At 49.7% G+C, this 20,999-nt stretch overlaps 1 protein-coding gene across 1 annotated transcript; it reads right to left on the reverse strand.

Annotated features, from left to right (window-relative positions):
- Nucleotides 1–963: 963 nt before the first annotated feature.
- On the reverse strand, nucleotides 964–15,667 carry IL21R (interleukin 21 receptor). The gene is made up of 9 exons (XM_035132320.2): nucleotides 15,482–15,667; nucleotides 10,492–10,571; nucleotides 9,103–9,217; nucleotides 5,011–5,189; nucleotides 4,192–4,352; nucleotides 3,751–3,922; nucleotides 3,314–3,413; nucleotides 2,822–2,906; nucleotides 964–2,154 (listed from the first exon to the last, which is right to left on the reverse strand). The coding sequence occupies exons 1-9, from the start codon at nucleotides 15,619–15,621 to the stop codon at nucleotides 1,300–1,302; spliced, it is 1,887 nt and encodes a 628-aa protein (XP_034988211.2). The 5' UTR covers nucleotides 15,622–15,667; the 3' UTR covers nucleotides 964–1,299.
- Between the last annotated feature and the right edge of the window lie 5,332 nt (nucleotides 15,668–20,999).

The raw sequence follows: 20,999 nt of genomic DNA on the forward strand, positions 1-20,999 counted from the left end.
TAGCTGGGTTAATGATTAACTGTTGATACTCTCTACCCTTTTCATGAGAGTGTTTAACCTTAGACCAGATGTTTACAGTATTCAATTGCAAATCTCCATTTTGAAGGGAGCTGCCTTTGGTTTCTTATTTCCCAGGAATAGTGGGAGAAAGATGTGCAAATAAGTCTTTCCATGAGATACAGCTCCAAGCTAATGGAGACTGTAGGGAGAGACCTTTGATTCTAGGTCTGTTTAGAGTCATATTTCTATGATATTGAGCCTATGCTTGGACAAGTCTTATGGAATTACTTGGAGTTATCATTATTATTATTATTTTGTACTGTACCAGTTTTGAAGAAGTTCTGGTTAGTAAAGCTTTGAATCATATTTATGGGTCTGGACAATTTTTATTCCGAAAGGAGTCTGCTTTTATGCATCCAATTGCTTCAAGCTACGCAATATTAATATGTGCAATAGTAACCCCTCCACCCTATGCCAGACCCACCAGCTGCTTTTCAGTTTCCAATCCAGGCTTGGACTTCCCTTTGTGGAGGAAACTCTGTCCTCCTAGTCTCCTTTTTCTCGCCTTTTGCCTTGGCCTTCACTCCCCCAATCAATGGCCATGCACACGCCCCACTAGTCACACAAATCACCACAACTGTGATGGACCTTCTTTATTAAGTGCTATACAACAAATGCCAACATAATTGGTCCCTGCCCAGGGCTCACAGCCTGAAGTGTGGTGGCCCCCAAAAAGAGGAGGAAAGGATAAGGAAAGAGGGAGGGGGAAGGTTGGGGGTCCTCTGGGCCTCTTCATGGAGCGTAGCTGCTGCTGCAGAGAGTCCAGCTTTGGTGGTGGTGGGGACTCCTTCTGATTGATGCTGGCCTTGAAGACTACAATTTTCTCCCCACCAAAGGGGTGGAGTGAATGTGATGGGCATGTCTCCCTCTCTCTGCCCAGCCCAGCCCACCCCACCCCACCCATGTGCACCCCCTGTGGCTTGGAACTTGAAGTCTGGTTTGTGGTTGACACTCCCAACTTCATCCAAATATTTCATATTTGTAAAAAATATTCACTTTTTTAAGCAAAAAGGGGAATTTGTCAAGGAGGGGGGGGAAACAGCTTCCAGTCCTGGGGTGGGTGGGTCTCCTGGGGCAAAGGAGGTGTCTGGTAGTGGCAGCAAAGTCTTCCCTGCTTACATCTCTCTTACACAGGAGAAAGCAGAGCATCCAAGCAAGGCCCATAGATCTTTGCAAGGAGTGAAGGAGCTTCACGGTGGCCTCGACAGGTTCTTAGCTCCTGCTTCCCCTTCTGTGCTTTTAACTGGGCTGCACTCTGTTGTGACAGGAGGAGACCCACTGCTTGACATAGCTGGGCAGGAGCTCTTCCCCTGTCTCTCCGCTTTCCACACTGAGGGGTTCAGACCCACAGCCTGTCGGCCTCCTCTCGAACTCAGAGTCCACAGGGCTCCCACAGTCACACTCTGCAAAGCCACTGTCAATGGTATCCAGATCCAGGCCATTGGCAAGGAGGTCCCCATCTGCATCCAAGTCAGGAGAGAGCAGGTCTCGGTAGGAAGCCAGGTCCTCCTCCTCTGAAGACAAGAGGCCTTCCAGGGTCCAGGGCTCAGGAGACAAACCAAAAAAGTCCACCTCCTCCCCAGACTTTTTTCTGCCCAGGGAACCGCCAGCTTGCGAGAAAGGGGCAAGAGTCTTGAGGAGAGGGTCTCCGGACCAGGACTCCAAGGCAGACAAGAAAGCCTTCCTCTGGGCTGCTGCTGGTGGGACCATGTCCACCAGGAGCAGATTCTCGGAGATCTGGCCCCCATTGAAGAGGATGCCCTGGTAGGCATCTCCCTTGCCCTGGCCCTCCTCCAGAGCGCAGCATGCTGTGGCCCCCTTGCACCTTGGGCAGCAGGCGGTAAACTCTCCAGCCACAGTGACGGTGTCAATGGAGAGGTGGCCGTAGGCCTGCTCATGGGTGGCGTCTTGGCTCCCAGGTGGGTGGGAAGCGAATGTAGCAGGGGAGGGTGCATGACCCCCACTCTGCTGCTCCTTGGCAGGGCTGGGGGGAAGGGGCTTTTGGCCCATCCCAAACACATCCAGCAGGGCTGTGCTCCATTCAAAGTTGTCCAACATGGCTCCGGGGTGGGAGATGCCGCCGCCCAACCACTTCTGCACAGGAGAGAGAGAGAGAGAGAGAGAGAGAGAGAGAGAGAGAGAGAGAGAGAGAGAGAGAGGAGTCAGCAGGCAGTGGCCAGAGAAACAGCAGGTGTGGGCCTTTTTTTAACCATCTGGGGAATGGAAGGAATTGCATACCTTCAGAAGGACATATCCCAGGAGAGGAGCTCCTTCCTCCAGCCCAGGCTGTGCAACAAAGTGCCCACTTATCAGCTACCCCACCATCTCCTGGGATCTTTCTGTGCAAAGAGGAAACTCCTCCCCCACCTGTAATGTACCTGGTGGCTGCAAGGGCAATGTGCTTTCCACAGGACTCTGCCCAAAGCTCACTTTTTCAGAGAGGATCCTGCCCCATAGGGATGGGAATTGGGGTGAGAGAGAAGCAGGCAGAGCCCCTGCTGTGGGGAGGGGGACATGGAGAAAGCCTGGAGGGGGGGAGAGAAGGCCTTGTGTCACAAGGAGGCCCCCACCCCTCCACCAAGTCCCCAACTTCTCTGCAGACTATTAGGCAGCCTGATGTCCTCCCTCCCACCGACACATACAGGTACTTTCTGCCCTGGGTGATGCCTGGAGGATCTATAGGTGCCTGTGGGTCAATTCAAACAGCCACTCCAACATCCTCCCCTCCCCCTCCTGTGTGGTGGCTAGGAGTCGCTTGTACCTTGAAGTCTCCATTGTGGATCAGGTAGAGGGGCCGGAAAAAGGGGGCCGGGCTGGGGATGAAGATGTCCAGCTTCTTCCACAACCTGCCAGAGGGAAAGGAGAGATGGAGGCCTTATGTGGGGAGTGCCCAAACTTCATCCCACCCACGGGAGGGACTAGGAGCATGGCCAGGCCTTGAGGCATTGGCGTCTCAGGCTTGCTGCCCAGCAACTGGCTTGTCCAAGGAACCTCATGGCTTCCCTTTCCAGGGAACTCAGCCACCCACTGCCACAAGCAAGCAAGCCCAGGCCTGGTGCTCTGTAGACTGAGGGAAAGAGGGAACGGGCTTGGTGGACTTACCTGAGCACGGCTTCTTGGGAGGTGATGCCTCCCCCACCCACCATTTCCTTTCTCTGTGTAGGGTAGGTCATCTAGCTGGCAAGTGGGCAGCCTGCGGTCACCAGAAGCTCTCAGCAGCCCCACCACCCCAGCATCCAACTCCCACACTCACCTCTGATGCTGCCAGCCCAGGAAGACCACAAGAACAACCAATGGGCTGAGCACCAGCAGGAACCACAAGGACCAATTGTCTCCTGCCCTGTCCTCCACGGCTGAGGAAGGAAACCAGAAATATCAGTTGCTTTCCTTGGTAGTTCCACTGGGGGTTGCCAGGGTGGGCTGGGCTCTGGGGCTCAGTCAGGATGAGTTTCCCTGGAATCATGGCCAGAGCTCCCTCCTAGGGCAGCAGAGTAACAGGAGGGGGCTACTTCTTGACAGGAAAGAAGAGAGGCTGCTCCTCTGATCTGCCATGGATTCATGGTCTCAAAGGTGCAGAAGGCCCCCCTGGACTGGGAGAGGGGCTTATGAACGGCCTGTGATGGGAAGGTTCAGCCCTCCTTGTATGGGCAGGGGCCAAGACCCCCTCGTGCGGAGGGAGGGGGAACTCACCCCTCGGCAGCGTCCTCAAGGTCGTTTTGGGGCTCCAGTCGCTCCAAGTGCCCTGGTATGAGGAGCCTTCCCTTGGCTTTGCCCGAACCTGGAGTTCGTAGTCTGTGTCCCCTTCTAACTCCTGGGGCAGGAGCCACAAGGTCTCGGTGTCCTGCAGAAGATGGTTGTGTCCCTGCAGGAAAGGGAAGAAGCCAAAGGGCTGGGAGGAATTCTGGGAAACGCTCCCTACCTCTGCCACCTTCATGGCAATTAAGAGGAGTTACTCAAAATGATCCTGAAATAGCCCCATGGCTTCCCAGTGCCCCTGAAGCCCAAGTCCAGAGAAGCACTAAGAAACTTTGGGGCTGAGCTCCAGGGTGGCCAGCCAGCCATTGAGGGCCTGACCGGGCAAATGGTGCCCGCCGCCATCTAGCTCAGGATGGCCCTTGCCTCCTGGCTTACCTGCCAGGGATGTCCCTTCTGCCGGTAGCGCAACTCATACTGCAGCTCCCTGTCCAGGTCTCGGTAGAAGTACTCATCGTGCTGGTATATGGTGCTCCAGGAGAGGTTGTAGCCCTCAGGGGAGGCAATAGCCCTCGGGCTGAACGGCGGGTACGGCTTAACTGGGGAAAGAGTCAAGGTGGGGCTCCTGAGGACATGTGGCAGACAGGACTTGGCCCACACCCACTGGGTGAAGCAGCAATGACACCCCCAAATCCCCAGGGTGTAGTTGTGGTGGGAAGCCCCTGCAGGGCACGACAGGGGGATGTCCCTCCAGCCTCCAAGTGGAGCAAGGTGAAAGCATCTGGGGCTGCTGGGGTTGAATGAAAGGCAGTGGGTTATTCATTCATATTCATTCATTCATTCACTGAATACACCGCCCTTCATCCGAAGATTCCCAGGGCAGTTTACAACAGAAAAACATAAAATACATAATGGCGGCGGGGGTGGATTGAGAATAACCCCGTCAAAACATTTAAAAGGCCCCAGGTTGTTTAATCAGCCCAAGGTTAGCTGGCTGTAGGAGCTTGAAAACTCCTTGCCTTCAGCCTTGTAAATAAACCCAAATCTCAAAAAATGCCACCACCACACCCGTAAGTGAGGAAGGGTCTCTGAGCCCAGCTGCAGCAAACCCCTTTCTCCCTGCGCCAGCAGCCCCTGTGTGTGTCCTCCTTCTCCCAGTCCCACTCATGTGTCCAGACGGGCACAGAGTCCTGGACCACCCCTTGGGGCTTGGGTGGGTGCCGAGGGGGGGCTACCCACTTACCCCCCCATACTTACTGTGTTCTTGGAAGATAAACTTGTTCTTACACACTTGCCGTTGCTCATCCCCCAGCTTCACGGCCACCTCAAAGATGTTGTTCCCATAGCACATATCCTGCTCTGCAAAGCAGGTGTATCGGGCGGCGGCAGCACCCTTGGAGGTGAAGGAGCAGTTGCCGTCTTCTTCTCCGCAGTCCCTGCGAACACCAAAGATGCAAACACCCCACTCAGTGTGGGACAGCCATGGCTGCTCCCTCCGTGAGCCAGGAAAGTCCCACAGCTGCAGCCATGATGCTCTAAAAAGGTAAAGGGACCCCTGACCATTAGGTCCAGTCGCGGATGACTCTGGGGTTGCGCCGCTCATCTCGCTTTACTGGCCAAGGGAGTCGGCGTACAGCTTCCAGGTCATGTGGCCAGCATGACAAAGCTGCTTCTGGCAAACCAGAGCAGCACACGGAAACACCGTTTACCTATTTATCTACTTGCACTTTGAGGTGCTTTCGAACTGCTAGGTTGGCAGGAGCTGGGACCAAGCAACAGGAGCTCACCCCATCGTGGGGATTCGAACCGCCGACCTTCTGATTGGCAAGCCCTAGGCACTGTGGTTTAACCCACAGCGCCACCCGCATCCCTTATGATGCTCTAGAGGACCCCAATTGGGGCAGCCGTGGTGCGAGACCCAGGCGCAGGCGCCCTGAGTGGCTTCGTGCAGTCTGTCGGTTCCCGAGTAGGAGGCAACGGCAGTACCTGAGGTGCGGCCTAGTTTGTGAGGCGCTGCTGAGTCACCCCGCGTTTTCTGCAACATGAGTATTGGCGCCTTGGATCGGAATGAGGAGTTCTATCAGCAGCTGCGGCTGCAGGAGCTGTACGGCAAGAAGGGCGAGGAAGGCGGCGAGGACCCTTTCACGTACACGGACCCGGCGGACGGGATGCAGTATGAGTGGGATCCCAACAAGAAGCCCTGGTTCCCAAAGGTTACTGAAGTTTTCCTGGCAACATATCATGCTAACTACAGCTTTCCCACTGAAAGTTCAGATAGTTCATCTGCATCTCTTACAAAGACTGAATCTAAAACGCCTACAGATTCAAAGGCTACCAAGGTCAGCAGGCAACAGGTCCAAAAGCATCTCAGGCAACGGATCTTAAACCAAAAGGAGAGAGAATAAAACCTGGCGCAGGATGGTTTCATGTTGAAGAACATATAAACACAAATGTATATGTGACAGGTTTACCGCCAGATATTACAAAAGATGAGTTTGTGCAGGTTATGTCAAAATGTGGTATTGTTATGCGTGATCCACAAAAAGAGGAGCATAAAATTAAACTTTACACAGACAAAGAAGGAAATCTGAAAGGAGAAGGGCTCTGCTGCTACTTAAAGAGAGAATCTGTTGAACTAGCATTCAAACTATTGGATGAAAATTAAATTAGAGGCTACATATTGCATGGGGAAGTTGCACAGTTTCAACTGAAGGGGGAGTATGATGCCAGCAAGAAGAAAAAGAAATGCAAAGACTACAAGAAGAGTCTCAACAACAAAAACTTCTGGATTGGAGACCGGAGAAGAAAGATGGCAGTGTTCGAATGTGGCACAAGCGTGTTATCATTATCAGGAACATGTTCCACCCAAGCGATTTTGAGGAAGATCCTTTAGTGCTAAATGAGATAAGAGAAGATCTTTGGACAGAATGTGAAAAGTTTGGACAAGTAAAGAAAGTCATTCTATTTGATAGGCACCCAGATGGTGTTGCTCGTGTGTCATTTAAAGAAGCAGAAGAAGGAGATACCTGCAAACAGGCACTCAACGGGCGATGGTTTGGTGGACATCAGCTCTCTGTGGAGACATGGGATGGTGTAACAGATTATCAGGTCGAGGAGACTTCAAGAGAAAGGGAAGAGAGACTGAAGGATTGGCAAAAGTTTTTAGGTGATCCAAATACTGTATTGAAATGCCAAAAACAGCATCTGATGCAGATTCTTCAGAAACTGGCGTCCAGCTCCCAGAAGGCGTTCAGCCATCTAAAGATAACAGTGCATCTGAGGGTGGTCCAAATGGTGAAGCAGCTGAAAGAGGAGATAATGGCAAGGGTACCAACGAAGATGTCACAGCATCCACAGACAGCAGCGTTGCAGGCAGTGACGAGGAAGCGGAGACATGTCTTTAACTCATTTGTAAAAGCATGTATGTAGGGTAACCTTTAGACCTCTATTATCCTGTGCTTTGAAGCAACTACAGGCAGCATTCAAATGAATATAAATGCATTACCCTATTACAATATAATCAGCGTGTTTTTGAGGTGTTTCATTAAAAGCAACATTTAATGATCATCTTTAAAAACAAATGTTCATATCTGCTGCTGTCCAAGCTGTGTGTATGTGTCCATAGGTTGCCAAGAGCCTGCTGAACTGACCAGCTGTCTTACATTATATATCAGTGAAGTCCATTAGTTGTGAGCAGGTACAAACTTGCAGTTCCTATTTAACTACACAGTGACCTTTAGAATTACAGAGGTATGGATGCTTTCAATTTTTTTGCTCCCAATTTCCTTAATGCCCCAATCTTTGGGTGTTCCAGTACTTCTTTGGATGAGCTGGCTTTCCTGATACTACATACTTTTAAAATAACAGATCACTGAGAATACATTACAGTATTGGCACCCCGTACATGTAAGCTGAGGAGTGGAAAAATAATTATCACCCGCAATTAATAAAGATAAATGTTCTGAAAGTACTCTCCTGGGATGCAAAGTTTTCGATGACTGAAGTTCCTCATTCATTTTAATTCACTTTAAATCCGGATGAGATTAGATGACAAATAGGAAAAATGTGTAAATAAGACTAACTCTGATCTCTGTTTTTAATTTTCTGATGATGAATTCATATTGGAAACAAAGTGAGAGCTTGTGTGGTGGAAGTGTTATTCTTTTTTCATATTACTGTGTTCAAATGCAGTTTGGTTTCAGGCGTTTGTCAAGGGTGGTGAGCATATGGGGCCTGTTCTTTTTGTATACTTGGTTTTACTACAGGAGACTACAAATGAAATTGTTTTGAGATTCCCTCTCAAAATTGTTGCTCAAATTTTTAAAGACAGGTGTTTGTTTACAGATACAAACCATTCAGAACTAGCAAACATTTGTGTCTTGGTTTTAAATGTACCTGACTTTTCAAATGTTGTATATAAAATTATTTTCCAGTATTATTTTTAACAAGATCTATCAAATCAACTGCACTAAAAACCACCAAACTGTTACTATTTTTAAGCTCAATTCAGACATAATGAGAAACCATGAACTTCCATGATGAGAATAAGCAGCAGTGGGCGTCTTCCTCCTAATGTTTAGCATACCCGTTTTGTATTTGGGAATATGGGATTATGTTTTTTAAAAAATAAAGAGATTAAATTTGCATTAAAAAAAGAGAGGACGCTGCCCTGCATGACCCATGGAGACCCTACCAGCTTCATCCCTCTCCCCATTCCACCAAGCAGCCACTTGCCCATATGGCTGGAATGAACCTGCTGGCTGGGGTGGGCTGCCTTACCCTTCACATTCCCCCCCCCAACCCAAACTGTCTTGCTCTAGTCCAGGATTTCCCAAAGTTGGGTCTCCAGCTGGTTTTGGACTACAACTCCCATCATCCCTTGCTAGCAGGACCAGTGGTCATGGATTATGGGAATTGTAGTCTGAAAACAGCTGGAGGCCCAACTTTGGGAAACCCTGCTAGTCATCCCAGATGCAGAAGGACTTAAAGAAAAGGAAAGCTGAAGGCGTGAAGGGAGCTGGCAGTGGCCAAGGAGAGCCTCAGAGAGCTGCCCTCTGGCTGGGCTCAGCGGCTAAAGTGGCTTCCATCCTGGCAGCTGTGAGGAGACACACCCACCACAAATGTGCAGCAGGGTTGTCTGATGGCACAATCCTGACCAGCATTAGCTAGAGAGCAGACTCAGCTACAGCCGAAGCAGCTGGTTAAGTATGTCCACAAAGGTGTGCCAAGGAGCCACAGAGAAAGATATTCTGCCCCCGAACCCTGTGAAAGTCATGGGGGCAGCCCTAAAGTCCCAGGGGGCTGGGGTCAACTGCATCTCTTCCTCCACAGCCGTACATCCATACATACCATGTTGCTGTAAGATGGTACCGAGCTCTGCTGGAGGCGTGGGGGTCATTTCCCCACATGCATGTCAGGGTCTGGATGTAGTCAGCAAAACAGGTGAGATTCCCACAAGCCGAAGCTGGAGGTGAGACAGGTGAGACAGGTGTGGCTGCTCAGAGGATAGGGTGTGTGGTGCGGCACCCATCTGTCCCCTAACCCACAATACAACTGAAAGATCTTTGATTCTGGTAGAGGAGGTGGGTGGGCCTGCCTCCCGGAAAGAAAAAGAAAAAACATCCAACCTACTGAATCTAGGTGCCTCGGTCAGATCCATCTCCACCTGCAGCTGTGCTCTGAAGCTCAGGCCTAAAAAGCCTCCAATTCCAACTTCCTGGCCTTCCCTGTGATTGACCTTTGGACTGTGCTGACCCCTTGTGGGTTTTGGATGGTCATTCTGGTCAGCACAGGCGTTCTGCTTATGAGTCACCTACAGTAGGACATCCCTAGCAAGGGGATGAAGATCCCCACCCCCTGCCAAGGAATTGAAGGCTATTTCCACAGCAGGCATTTAGTTGCCCCGCTTTGAGCACTCAAGTCTTGGTGGGGCATCCACACAACATCAGCATCTCCTTGTGGCTCAAAAATCCCTGCCCCAAACAATCAGGCTGAGAGGAGGTGCATACCCTCCAAAATTCCTCGGATGAAAAGGTGGGAATGTTTAATTAGAGACTACGGAATAGACGTCTTGACTGCGGGCCCACCTTGGCCTACAAGGGACTGCACTTTGGCCTGCGAGGTCGCATGCCCATCACTGGTAGTGTTAGCCAATGAGCAGGACAGGATTGAATCCCACAATGGCTGCACAATCCTGTTCCAATCCCTGCTCATCAGCTGAAATCTTCCCACCCCTAACAGACACTCCATTTGTAGGGTTGCCAGAGTCTGGAAACCTTAAAGAGAAACCAGCAGACCCTTTGCTTGGAAATTAAACTTTAAGGTTTCCAGACTCAAAAGAGAGCAGGGCAATTAAAGGCACAGAAGTCCTGTCCACTATTGAGTCTGGCAACCCTACAAATGGAGTGTCCACTATTGAGTCTGGCAACTCTATCCATTTGGCTTTCAGTAAGACATGCCTTAACATGGGGACAATGATAATCCCCACCCCACTGAAAGCACTTTCATATAAGGGCTTGTTGGTGACACTGCTTGCACAGACCCATTGCACTGTTGTTTCTGGCAAACAGGTCTTTCTGCATTGTTTCAAAATGTCTCGATGAGTGTAGTTTTTGGAAAGTGAATTAATAAGCTGCACTGTGCATGTGTGAACTTTCCCCTCCCCCTACTCTCACATGGAAAGCAAAACCACTTTCAACCCTCTGGATGCATTCCTGGAAGCTTGGAGGCTGGGCTTACCTTGCTGAAGGAAGAGCAGCAGCAGCCATCCCCACACCTGGCCTGCCATCCTTCCTCTTGCCACAGTCCCTTGGGGCTCCCTGCAAGACAATTCAGAGCAGCTTTGTCAGGAATGAGAGAGAGGAGTGTAAGATTCCAGGAAGGGATCCCAGAAACTTTCAGGCACTGAGTGAAAGGAGCATCTGGAGTCCAAATCCTCAAAAGACCAGCCAGATTGCAAACTCACAGTTTTCGAGCTGTCAAGGTGCCCTCACAACAGGGTATGCACAGACATCCAATTCACTGTATTTTTATTTTATTTTAATTTATGCCTTTTCCATTTTTCTATTTGCACATCATACATTTTTCATCATACAAAATGTCGCTACAGACTTCCCAGCCCAACACACCATGGCATTCTAGGTGTACCTTACATTGCTGCAGATCTGTTAATTCTCCAACCCTATTTTTCTCCTTTCAATTCCTCCATTGTTGTTAACTGTTGCTCATGAAATTACCCCTACTTGTAGGTTAGTTTTAGTATCATAGATTTTAAAATATTCTCTGAGGCTTTGCCACTCGCCCCTTATCTGTTTTTCACCTTGTAAATTCAAAGTAAATAAATATCAAGTGATGAATATTGGGGCAAACAAACAAACAAAAATGTAATTTCCCATATCATCAAAATTTCTCATGTGGTCTAAACTGGCGGTGGCAGACCAGAAAGGTTCGGAAAGGGGCAACCAAAATTATGAAGAAAGACTGCAGCATTTGGGACTTTTAGAGAAAAGGTGAGTAAGAGACAACATAATAGAAAGTTATAGAATTATGCATAACACAGAGAAAGCGGGCGGAGAACTCATGAACATTCAATGAAGTTGAAGGCTGAAAACTTCAAGATAGATAAAAGCAGTGCTTTTTCTTTCTTTCTTTCCAGGGAGTACTCGAGGGTAAGCAGTACTGGCACCTATTTTTCTAGGGAAAAGATCACTGGATTAAAGAAAGTCTTTCATGCAGCACATAGTTGAACTAAGGAATCCTCCACATCACATGCCTTTAAAATGTGATTAGACCAATTGATGGAGGATAGAGCTATCAATGGATTCTACTTGTCTATATACCATCACCACCAGATTTTATTGGTCAACCAAATGCAGGTTATAGTCCTCCAGGATCAAGGGCTTCTGTCTGCCAGTTGCTCTCCAGGTCAGTGCCATCATCGTGTCCTGCCTGTGGGCTTCCTATAGGCATCTGGCTGCCTGGGAGGGGAAGGAGACTCATTGGTCCCCCTTTGGCCTGAACCAGCAGGACTGGACTAATGTACAGAGATCCTCCGGGAGCTCTACCCAATCCCATTTTGCTTTAGCCATCCTGAAAAATTTGGTGTCATCACTAAACCTGGACAATGCACTGAACCAGGTCATTGACAAAATTAGTTGAAAAGCACTGGCCTTCTCAATAAAAATCCACGGTGTGCCCCATGCCATACATCGCTCCATTGTGAAAGCTGTCCATTTATTCCTGTTCTCGGCTTCCTGTCCCACTTTCTGAAGGAAGCGCTCTTGCCTCCAAAAGCTTCTGTGTCTCTGTTCATTAACCACACCAACATCCTATTGAACTGGTTGACTCCTTCCCTGATCTGTGGTAAAGCTTCTAGCTGAGCTTCTGATACTGCAATTTTGGAAAACCACTCATGATGTTTTAGTTCTCAGACTAAATACTGTCAGGTGGATTCCCAGCTGTTGGCTCCTCATCAAAATGGGGAGGGGGGGTCTCCATCCTTGACTAGGTATTTTTCAGCCTTTTTATCACAGTAACTCAGTTGAGAGATGGAGGGGGTTCTTTTCAAATTAGCAAAGCTCAGAGTAACAGGAAAAACAAATGATCTTGACAGAAAGGACAACTGGGATGAAACTTAACAAATGCAGTTTGACTAGGAGACTAGGGTTCAAATAATAATAATAATAATAATAATAATAATAATAATAATAATAATAATAGTTTATTTATACCCCGCCCATCTGGCTGGGTTTCCCCAGCCACTCTGGGCGGCTTCCAACAGAAATATTAAAATACACTAATTTCTTAAAGATTAAAAGCTTCCCTAAACAGGGCTGCCTTCAGATGTCCTCTAAAAGTCTGGTAGTTGTATTTCTTTTTGACATCTGGTGGGAGGGCGTTCCACAGGGTGGGTGCCACTACCGAGAAGGCCCTCTGCCTGGTTCCCTGTAACTTGACGTCTCGCAGCGAGGGAACCGCCAGAAGGCCCTCGGCACTGGACCTCAGTGTCCAGGCAGAGCGATGGGAGTGGAGACGCTCCTTCAGGTATACTGGACCGAGGCCATTTAGGGCTTTAAAGGTCAGCACCAACACTTTGAATTGTGCTCGGAAATGTACTGGAAGCCAATGCAGGTCTTTCAATGTGGTCTCGGTGGCTGCTCCTAGTCACCAGTCTAGCTGCTGCATTCTGGATTAATTGTAGCTTCCGCGTCACCTTCAAAGGTAGCCCCACATAGAGCGCATTGCAGTAGTCCAAGCGAGAGATAACTAGAGCATGCACCACTCTGGCGAGACAGTCCACGGGCAGGTAGGGCCTCAGCCTGCGTACCAGATGGAGCGGATAAACAGCTGCCCTGGATACAGATTTAACCTGTGCCTCCATGGACAGCTGTGAGTCCAAAATGACTCCCAGGCTGCACACCTGGTCCTTCAGGGGCACAGTTACCCCATTCAGGACCAGGGAGCCATCAAGCCCACTGAATGGTGTCCTTGGACCAGTCATTGCCTCAGCCTAATCTACCTCATAGGGTTGTTAATAGGATTAAATAGGGTGGGGGGGGAGAGAGAAGGGTGTGTGCTACTTTGAGCTCCTTGAAGGAAAAGGAGCGGTATAAAGGTGGGATAAAAGATGGTAATAATAAATAAAATGCAAACACAAAATGTACATATGAAATGGACCTCACAATGGTGGTCAATTGCAAGTCTCAGTGAGTTACATCAGACGTAGCCTTTTCGTTTTTATTTCTAATTCGCAAAGATGAAAACAATCAGGCTGCAATTATCAGCTGATTTCTGAAAAATAACCCTGTCCAAGACAATAAACAAACCAGAATCTGGGTAAAAGGCATTGTCATTTTATGAGTCAACCCACCAAAATTAGCTATTTATTCCTTAAGAGAACCGTTGAGGGGAAAAACAGAGCACCTTGACAAGGTTTTGAGAGGTACATCTATTTGTATACAGAAGAGTAATTCATTCAAGGCACAAATGATTAGTGGAACTTTGTTCCGGAAAATAATGGTTTAGAACCCCATAAAACAAAACACTGATGTTGGGAAAGATTGAGGGCACTAGGAGAAGGGGACGACAGAGGACAAGATGGTTGGACAGTGTTCTCGAAGCTACAAACATGAGTTTGACCAAACTGCGGGAGGCAGTGCAAGACAGGAGTGCCTGGCGTGCTCTGGTCCATGGGGTCACGAAGAGTCGGACACGACTAAACGACTAAACAACAAAACAAAACAAGGATCCACTCAAGGAGAAGTCCATCACCTCCAGAGCCATGGAGAGGGATGTTGGTGCACCAGATTTGGCTGAGGAGAACCACAGAGCCAATTTCTTTGAATCTCTTGACTGACACCACATGGATATTACAAAGAGAAATTTAAATATTTAAAATGTAACTTGCCCAAAAAAGGAACTGGTGGTTATTAAGCCTCCCCGCCCCCTCCTCACACTGTGAGATAAATTTATTAGTTTTCCTTCCAGATACCTCTCAGTGAGGCTTACTAGAAGTGTAACCCTAGGCAGATTTAGGGGGAGAATTGCAACCTCGGGTGGATTGTGAACCCGCCAAGTGGTATTCAGAAATGACTCAGTCTGGATTTCAAAGAAAAGTCCAACTAGTACTAAATTCAGTTGCGATGGCTGGGCTGATTTATTACCAAACCTGAGAAATTTTTATACTGGCAAAAAAGAAAGAAAGAAAAATGCTTGAGAGAAGACTATATGAAAAAGAGTGAGGTGCCTTTTTTGTATGGGTGTTTCTGTTAGCATCCAGAATGGAGAAGAGAGCAACAACACTTGTGTCCTGCCTATGGAGTTCCCATTGCCATCTGGCTGGTCACCATTAAAACCTTCCTGTGTTTTCTTTCCAGGAAAATGGTTGGAAGAACTAAGCCGCCCTCCCCAAATTGATGTCCTGATCCAAATCTCCCTCCATCCACTGCTACTACATTGTTTTTCACCTGTGTAAGAGCCCATTCACACAACTCCCATGTCATGCTATTTTTAGCTGATGGGCCAGACAAGCAGGAATGTGGATCCAGGGCCAGTGCCTCCATTCAGGCAACCTAGGCAGCTGACTAGGGCGCCAGAATGGAGGGGGCATAAAAAACACCTCTCAGCTGTTTTTTTTTTCTACTTTTCCCCTCTACTTTTTATTTTTATTTTTTCTATTTTTTATTTTTTCTATTTTTTGTTTTTGTTTTTATTTATTTTTTATTTTATTTGGGGGGGGGGCGCCAGAAGGCGATCTCGCCTAGGGTGCAAAAAACCCTAGCACCGGCCCTGTGTGGAGCTTTACCTTTTCGATACATATGGAGAAAATGGAGCTGCCAGCCAGGCCTGCGAGGTGCTTCTCCACCAGCAATTCCCAGCACCTTCCCAGTGGGCCCCCTTTGGCCTGATCCAGCAGAATCTCCTTGTGTTCTCAAGTCAGGTTGGTGGCATCTTCTCCTTCCACTGTGTGGACCCACCCATTCCAGAATGGGTCGGGGGACAGAACATGGCCAAGGGAGGCTACAAGATGTGGATTTGCCTGCTGCCCATGACTCCATGCTGCCAATCGTGGGGTCAGGCCCTGGCAGCAGGAGGGACTCCCATCATGGTGACCAAACATTCAGCCGCATGCTTGGTGTCTGTCCCCAACACTCCTCATTGTGGCCAACGTTCCTCCCCCCCCCCGACTCCCCACCTGGAAGCCCCCGACCCTGGACAGCCCCTCACTTACCCAGCTTCACTGCTCTGGTACTCTTCCTCAGTTGGCCATTGTCGCCTGGCGGGTCCTTGCTCAGCCTCCTGCGATGGTTGCCTTCTAGAGGTGCAGATGCCTTGATGAGTCATAACTAGATTTGGCTCTGGAACAGGCATGACGTCAGCTTGGCCTGATATTACTGTACAAGCAGGAGGATGTGGTGAGGACATGAGGTGAGAGGAGGAGGAGGTGGAGGTAGTGTCCTCAGCCAGCTCCCCTACCCATCCCTCCTCCCCACAACTGAAAGCAGCACCCTGTAGGCAGACAGCATTTGCTTTGCAACCTGCAGGTAATACAGTAGCCAGCGATGCAGGAGAGGCGGCTAGAGCACTGAAGGCTAGAGCAAAAGCCGCTGGCTGCTTTTTAAAAGCACAGGAAACAGGACTCAACCAGGTGGCAATTTGCAGCCTGCAGCAACCCATGACCCTCTGTGGCCAAGAGAGTTTGCCACGCACCTCCTCCCTATAAGCCCCATTCAGGTGTGTACCACCAAATCATTGGGGGGAAGTGGGAGCATGCTTGAGGGTGCCTACTCTCTAGGACCCGTCTGGCTCTGTCATGTCTTCTGTCTCCTGGCTTGTGTGAGCTCCCTGTGAGATCTAGAACCTTGAATATGCAAGGAATCCACCTGAGCCCACTAGGCTCTTCTCCAGCACAAGGAGGGCCACAGAGATGGGATAGAGGGGGTGGGAGACATGGGGGTGGTGTGACTCTCCCTAACAGCTTTGGGAGGGCCTGGCAGCTGCATCAGGCTCTCAATACAGTGGTACCTCGGGTTAAGAACTTAATTCGTTCTGGAGGTCCCTTCTTAACCTGAAACTGTTCTTAACCTGAGGTACCACTTTAGCTAATGCTGCTGCCGCCGCGCTGCAGCCACTATTTCTGTTCTCACCCTGAAGCAAAGTTCTTAACCCGAGGTACTATTTCTGGGTTAGCAGAGTCTGTAACCTGAAGCGTCTGTAACCTGAGGTACCACTGTAATCTGCCTTGGAGTTAGCAGCGTCTGTAACCTGAAGCATCTGTAACCTGAAGCGTCTGTAACCTGAGGTACCACTGTAATCTGCCTTGGAGGGCAATAGTCCTTCTATGCTCTGGAACTCCCTGCTTATTGAGATCAGGCTGTTCTGTTTTTGGTGCCTGCTATAAATTGTTGTGTTTAGGCAAGCCAAGCATGTCATTTGATTATGTATATTTGCTCTTAAACTCTATTGACTTTATAAGTATTTTTTTAATTATTTAATATTTTCTTGGATTGCAAAAGTGCATGCCTTGTCTCTTTCTTCCGTTTGTACAGTATTTATTAAAAATCAGTTACATTTGTTATGAGACATTAGTGTTGAGTACAGTATAAGGTTGGGGGAGAGCATGATGTGGTGAGGCTTATATTCTTTTGTATAGTGAACATGTGGGGTTTTGTGTCAGCGTCAACTGGGTAGGTTTTCTTTCTGTCCGTTTATTACATTTCCTTGGTAGTGGGAGGTATTGGGGGCGGGGTGTGGTTGGTTGGCTGCAGTGGGATTTGTTTGAATTTGTGATTGGGGGGGAGGGCTTGTTGGATCAAGTAAGCCAGATTGATTTGTATGCTGTCAGTGGATTCTTGTTGCCTTGTTGGGCTGTGTATGTGATAAAGGGAGACATTCTGGGGTAAAGGTGTCTTCTTCTATTTGTCCCCATGACAGTCTGTTTGTTGGTTAGCCTTTCTATTAAGGCCGTTTCCCATACAATTTGATACCATTGGTCCAGGTTTACTCCTGACAGCTCTCTCCAGTGTCCGGCTATGAGGCTTTTGGCTGCTGAGAGTAGGTGGGTTATAAGCTCTGTATAATGTGAGTGGTCATTGTGTTCTAGGACAATGTTCAGTAGGGCCAGTTATGGGGTACGTTCTAATACCTGTTTAGTTATTTTGCATACCTCTTGTAGGACTGCTGTCCAGAAGGGTTGGTTTTAGGGCATTCCCACCACATGTGGAGGTATTTGCTTGTGGAGATGCAGCCTCTCCAGCATCTTGGTGACGTTCCTGGGAGTATGCCCCACTGAATTAAATAGGAATCACTTCCAAGTAGGCATGTTTAGGCTTGTACTGTTATGTACCCAGAATGAATGGGTGTTCTGTGCTTGCCTCCACCAGAAAAATCCTGGTTTGTTTTTTCTTTATTTTCTTTTGGACTGCAGGTTACTTACCATCTACCCTCTAACTGGGTGGGGCTGGCAGCAGCACCTTTCAGTCACCAGCACAGAAGTGATGAGGTCTTTGCACGGTGGTGATGGCAACACCATAAATTCTCACCATCACCTACTCTGTAGTAGTTCCAGTGTAGGGAAGGGAGAACAGGGAGAGGCCTGATGGCCAAGCACCCGACACCTTGCAGCCAGTCTGGCAAAGGATGCAGCTGGAGTGGGAGCAGCAGAAGTGTGGAATGTGGGCTGCTACGGAAGGCCCAGGGTTGCTACCAGCTGCCTGCCCGCCCACCAGTTCAACAGTCACCTCCCAACTTCATGCAAAGCAGACTCTTCCTGGAGTCAAGTTCTCTTCTCTGAATCAGCTGGGGGCTTTCCACATCTGCTGCGTTCAAGGCCATCTTAAGCATATGCGGTGCAAGGGTGCAAAGATCCGCCCGGCGCCCACCCCACCCCACCCCCGGTTGCTCAAAGTTGTCGACCTTTTTTTAGGGAGCTGACACCATGCTTATCTCTGCTCTGGAAAAGAAAAGAGGAAACAGGTGCCTGGGGCTGCAAAGAGGAAGGGAACGGATCGTGTGGGGAGCAGGATTTAAATCCACACTCACATGCTTAAAAAAAGGAGAATCCCCACCCCCGGTAAATGCTGCCAATAGAATCCCCTAGCATTGTAGTGTTGCAGTGGGTTGGACTAGATAACTCTTGGGACCCCTTCCAACTCTACAATTCTGTGATCAAAGTCGGATTTCTATGATTATACGCTTCCCCTGCGTTAAAAAAAAAGAATTAAAGTCGGGAGATCCCATCATGCCTATTCCAGTCTGCTTCGCCGGCTGCCATCGCCACCTCCCACTGTGAGAAAGGAGCCGCTTCTTCTTCAGCAACTCCTCCTCCCCTAGCAGCGGGGGCGACAGGTTTTGGCGCGTTCCTCATCCTTCTCCCTCCCCCACCTCTGCCTCACCTTGCGGGTTCCCTCGCTCCCTCCCCCGGCCGTTTCTGCAGAGGCTTAGGATCACTCTCTTCCCGAGGAGGCTTGGGAGGGAAGCTGCACACCCGCCAGCCATATGTTTGACGGGCCCAGCTGGCGGGCGTGCAGAGAATGGGGAGTCCGCCAGCAAAGCCGCGCAGCTCCCCCACTCGCTGGGGCGTCCCTGAGAGGCCAGCGCCCTGGTGCAATGAACCACTAAGCCGTATGGGAAAGACGGCCCTGGCTGCGTGCTGCTCTGCACATTTTGCTCACCAACCCAGTGAAGGGGAGGAGTGGCACTTTGGGAATTGAACACAATTCATTTCGAGCAGCAGGGCACCAAACTAATGCGCTAGGCAAGGGCCCTTTCTCATTCTAGGGCTTAGCCAGGGACAAGAGTGGGTGCTGCTGCTGCCGCTGGGTGCAACAGACTGGTGTGGGTTTAAGGTCCTATGCGGCATGATGGATGGTGAGCTGGGAGCCAGCAGGCTCTGAGGTCCGTGGAGGACTGCTGCCCCCTTGTGTCCAAGAGTCACTGCAAGGCCATCTGGGAGCTCTTTGAGAAGCATTTAAGATAAGGGGGTCAGCTGAGGAAGACAGACTCCGCCTCCATGTAGGTGTAGTATGGCAGGGACCCCAAATCACTCAGACCCCCAGCAATGGAGGAGCCAAAATTTCGTATTGTACAGTTCAAGCCACACCTCTTAATCGGCAGGTAACTAATCTTTTGCTTCAATCTGCAGAGGGCCCAATCCGCACGCAGCCTCCTGTGCCCATCAAATCCTGGCTGCACCCTGTGGCTCAGCGTAAGCCAGCAGCAAGAGCCTGAGAGCTGGCAGGAATCTGCACTCAATACATTTAAAAGCTTATGCAGATTTATGCAAATGTGCTTCAACATTCAGGTTCTGTACTGTACTTGAATGTTTCTAGCCACTTCCTTTCTTATGAAGCTTCCATTCGCCTGCGTAGCTTCTCATCTTCTCAGAAGCCATTCATTCTACAGGTACCTGTGAGATGCAGGTGAACCATGATGGCAGAATGGTCCATCTGGGCTGCCCACAGCCACACAGCCATCTCTTTGCCAGCTGGGAGCAGCAGCCTCAGCCTCTATTGGGGGTGGTGTCCATAGCAGGTCCTTCCCCATGCAAACTCCAAGCTTCTCTCCCCCTTTTGGAAATGCTGTCCTGCCTATGTCACACCTTGAGTGGAATAAGTGCAATAAAGCTGGATCATATGGATAAAAAACTTTAATGCTAGAATGGTATTGTCTCAGTCACTTGGCGATACTTCCTGGCATCCCCATCACCAAAAGCGGTCCCGGAGCATCCCTTTATTCAGCCTTCTTCCCCTCCTCTTCTCTGATCTCTGGCAGAGGGCACAGGAAGTCATACCACCACACAGAGACCTTGTTGCTTGCTATGGCTATATGAAGCTAGACCTCCTTATCTGTATAGAAGCAGCAACAAAAGAAAGTCAAGCAGGACTTCCGGCGAGGTAAGATGGCGGCGGACACGCTGGCGCGAAGCTCTTGAAGACGACCAGCGTGCCAACGCCGCCAAAGCAGCCCCCGGACAACGGAAGGCCACCGGGACCGCAGCCGCTGCAGCGCGGGACCCCGGTGGTCCCAAAGGACCACCCGGAGAGCCGCCGACACCCCTCCCCGGTGCCAGGGACATCTGACCATCGGCGGAGCGAAGCTCCGCGAAGCTCCGAAGCTCCGTGGCCCTGCGGCTTAAGGAGGGCTGCACTGCGGAGCGCCGACGCTCCGGCGGAGGAGAGCCCCTGAGCGCACAAAAGCCTGCGCCTCGGAGCGCCGACGCTCCGGTGACGGGGGAGAGCCCCCGAGTGCGCTGCCGTTGCCGCCACCACTCTCTCCCCCCTCGGACATAGGGAGGAGAGAGAGAACACGTCAAGAGAGAGGGAGAGCCGGGCCCCCAGGTGTGCTGCCGCGGCCGCGGCTGCAGCCGTTCTCTCCCCCACCGCGACGAAGAGAGAAGAGGGAGAAAAGAGAAGGAACCCGCTGAGGGCGAAAGAACCCCACCGTCCCCACCGTCGCGGCCTGGCCCAGCAGCCCTGCCGAAGGACCACCACCGCCATTAACGAGAGTGAAGAGGCGAGGTAGGAGGACAAAGGCCGTGGGCAAAAACCAGGCCCAAGCCCGCCTCTCAACCCCACCAACGAGGCCCGTTGGAAAAGACATCGCCTTTGCAATTTTTTAAATAATTTTCCTCTTAATTTCTTATCATTATTGCTATTATTTTATTTTTTCTATTTTTTCATATATAATTTTTCCATTTTTCCTTTTTTATTATTATTAGTCCCCCCCTTTTTTTTTTCTTCTTCTCCACA

The sequence above is a fragment of the Zootoca vivipara genome, chromosome 14 (genome assembly GCF_963506605.1).
Source record: "Zootoca vivipara chromosome 14, rZooViv1.1, whole genome shotgun sequence".
NCBI classification, from domain to species: domain Eukaryota; kingdom Metazoa; phylum Chordata; class Lepidosauria; order Squamata; family Lacertidae; genus Zootoca; species Zootoca vivipara.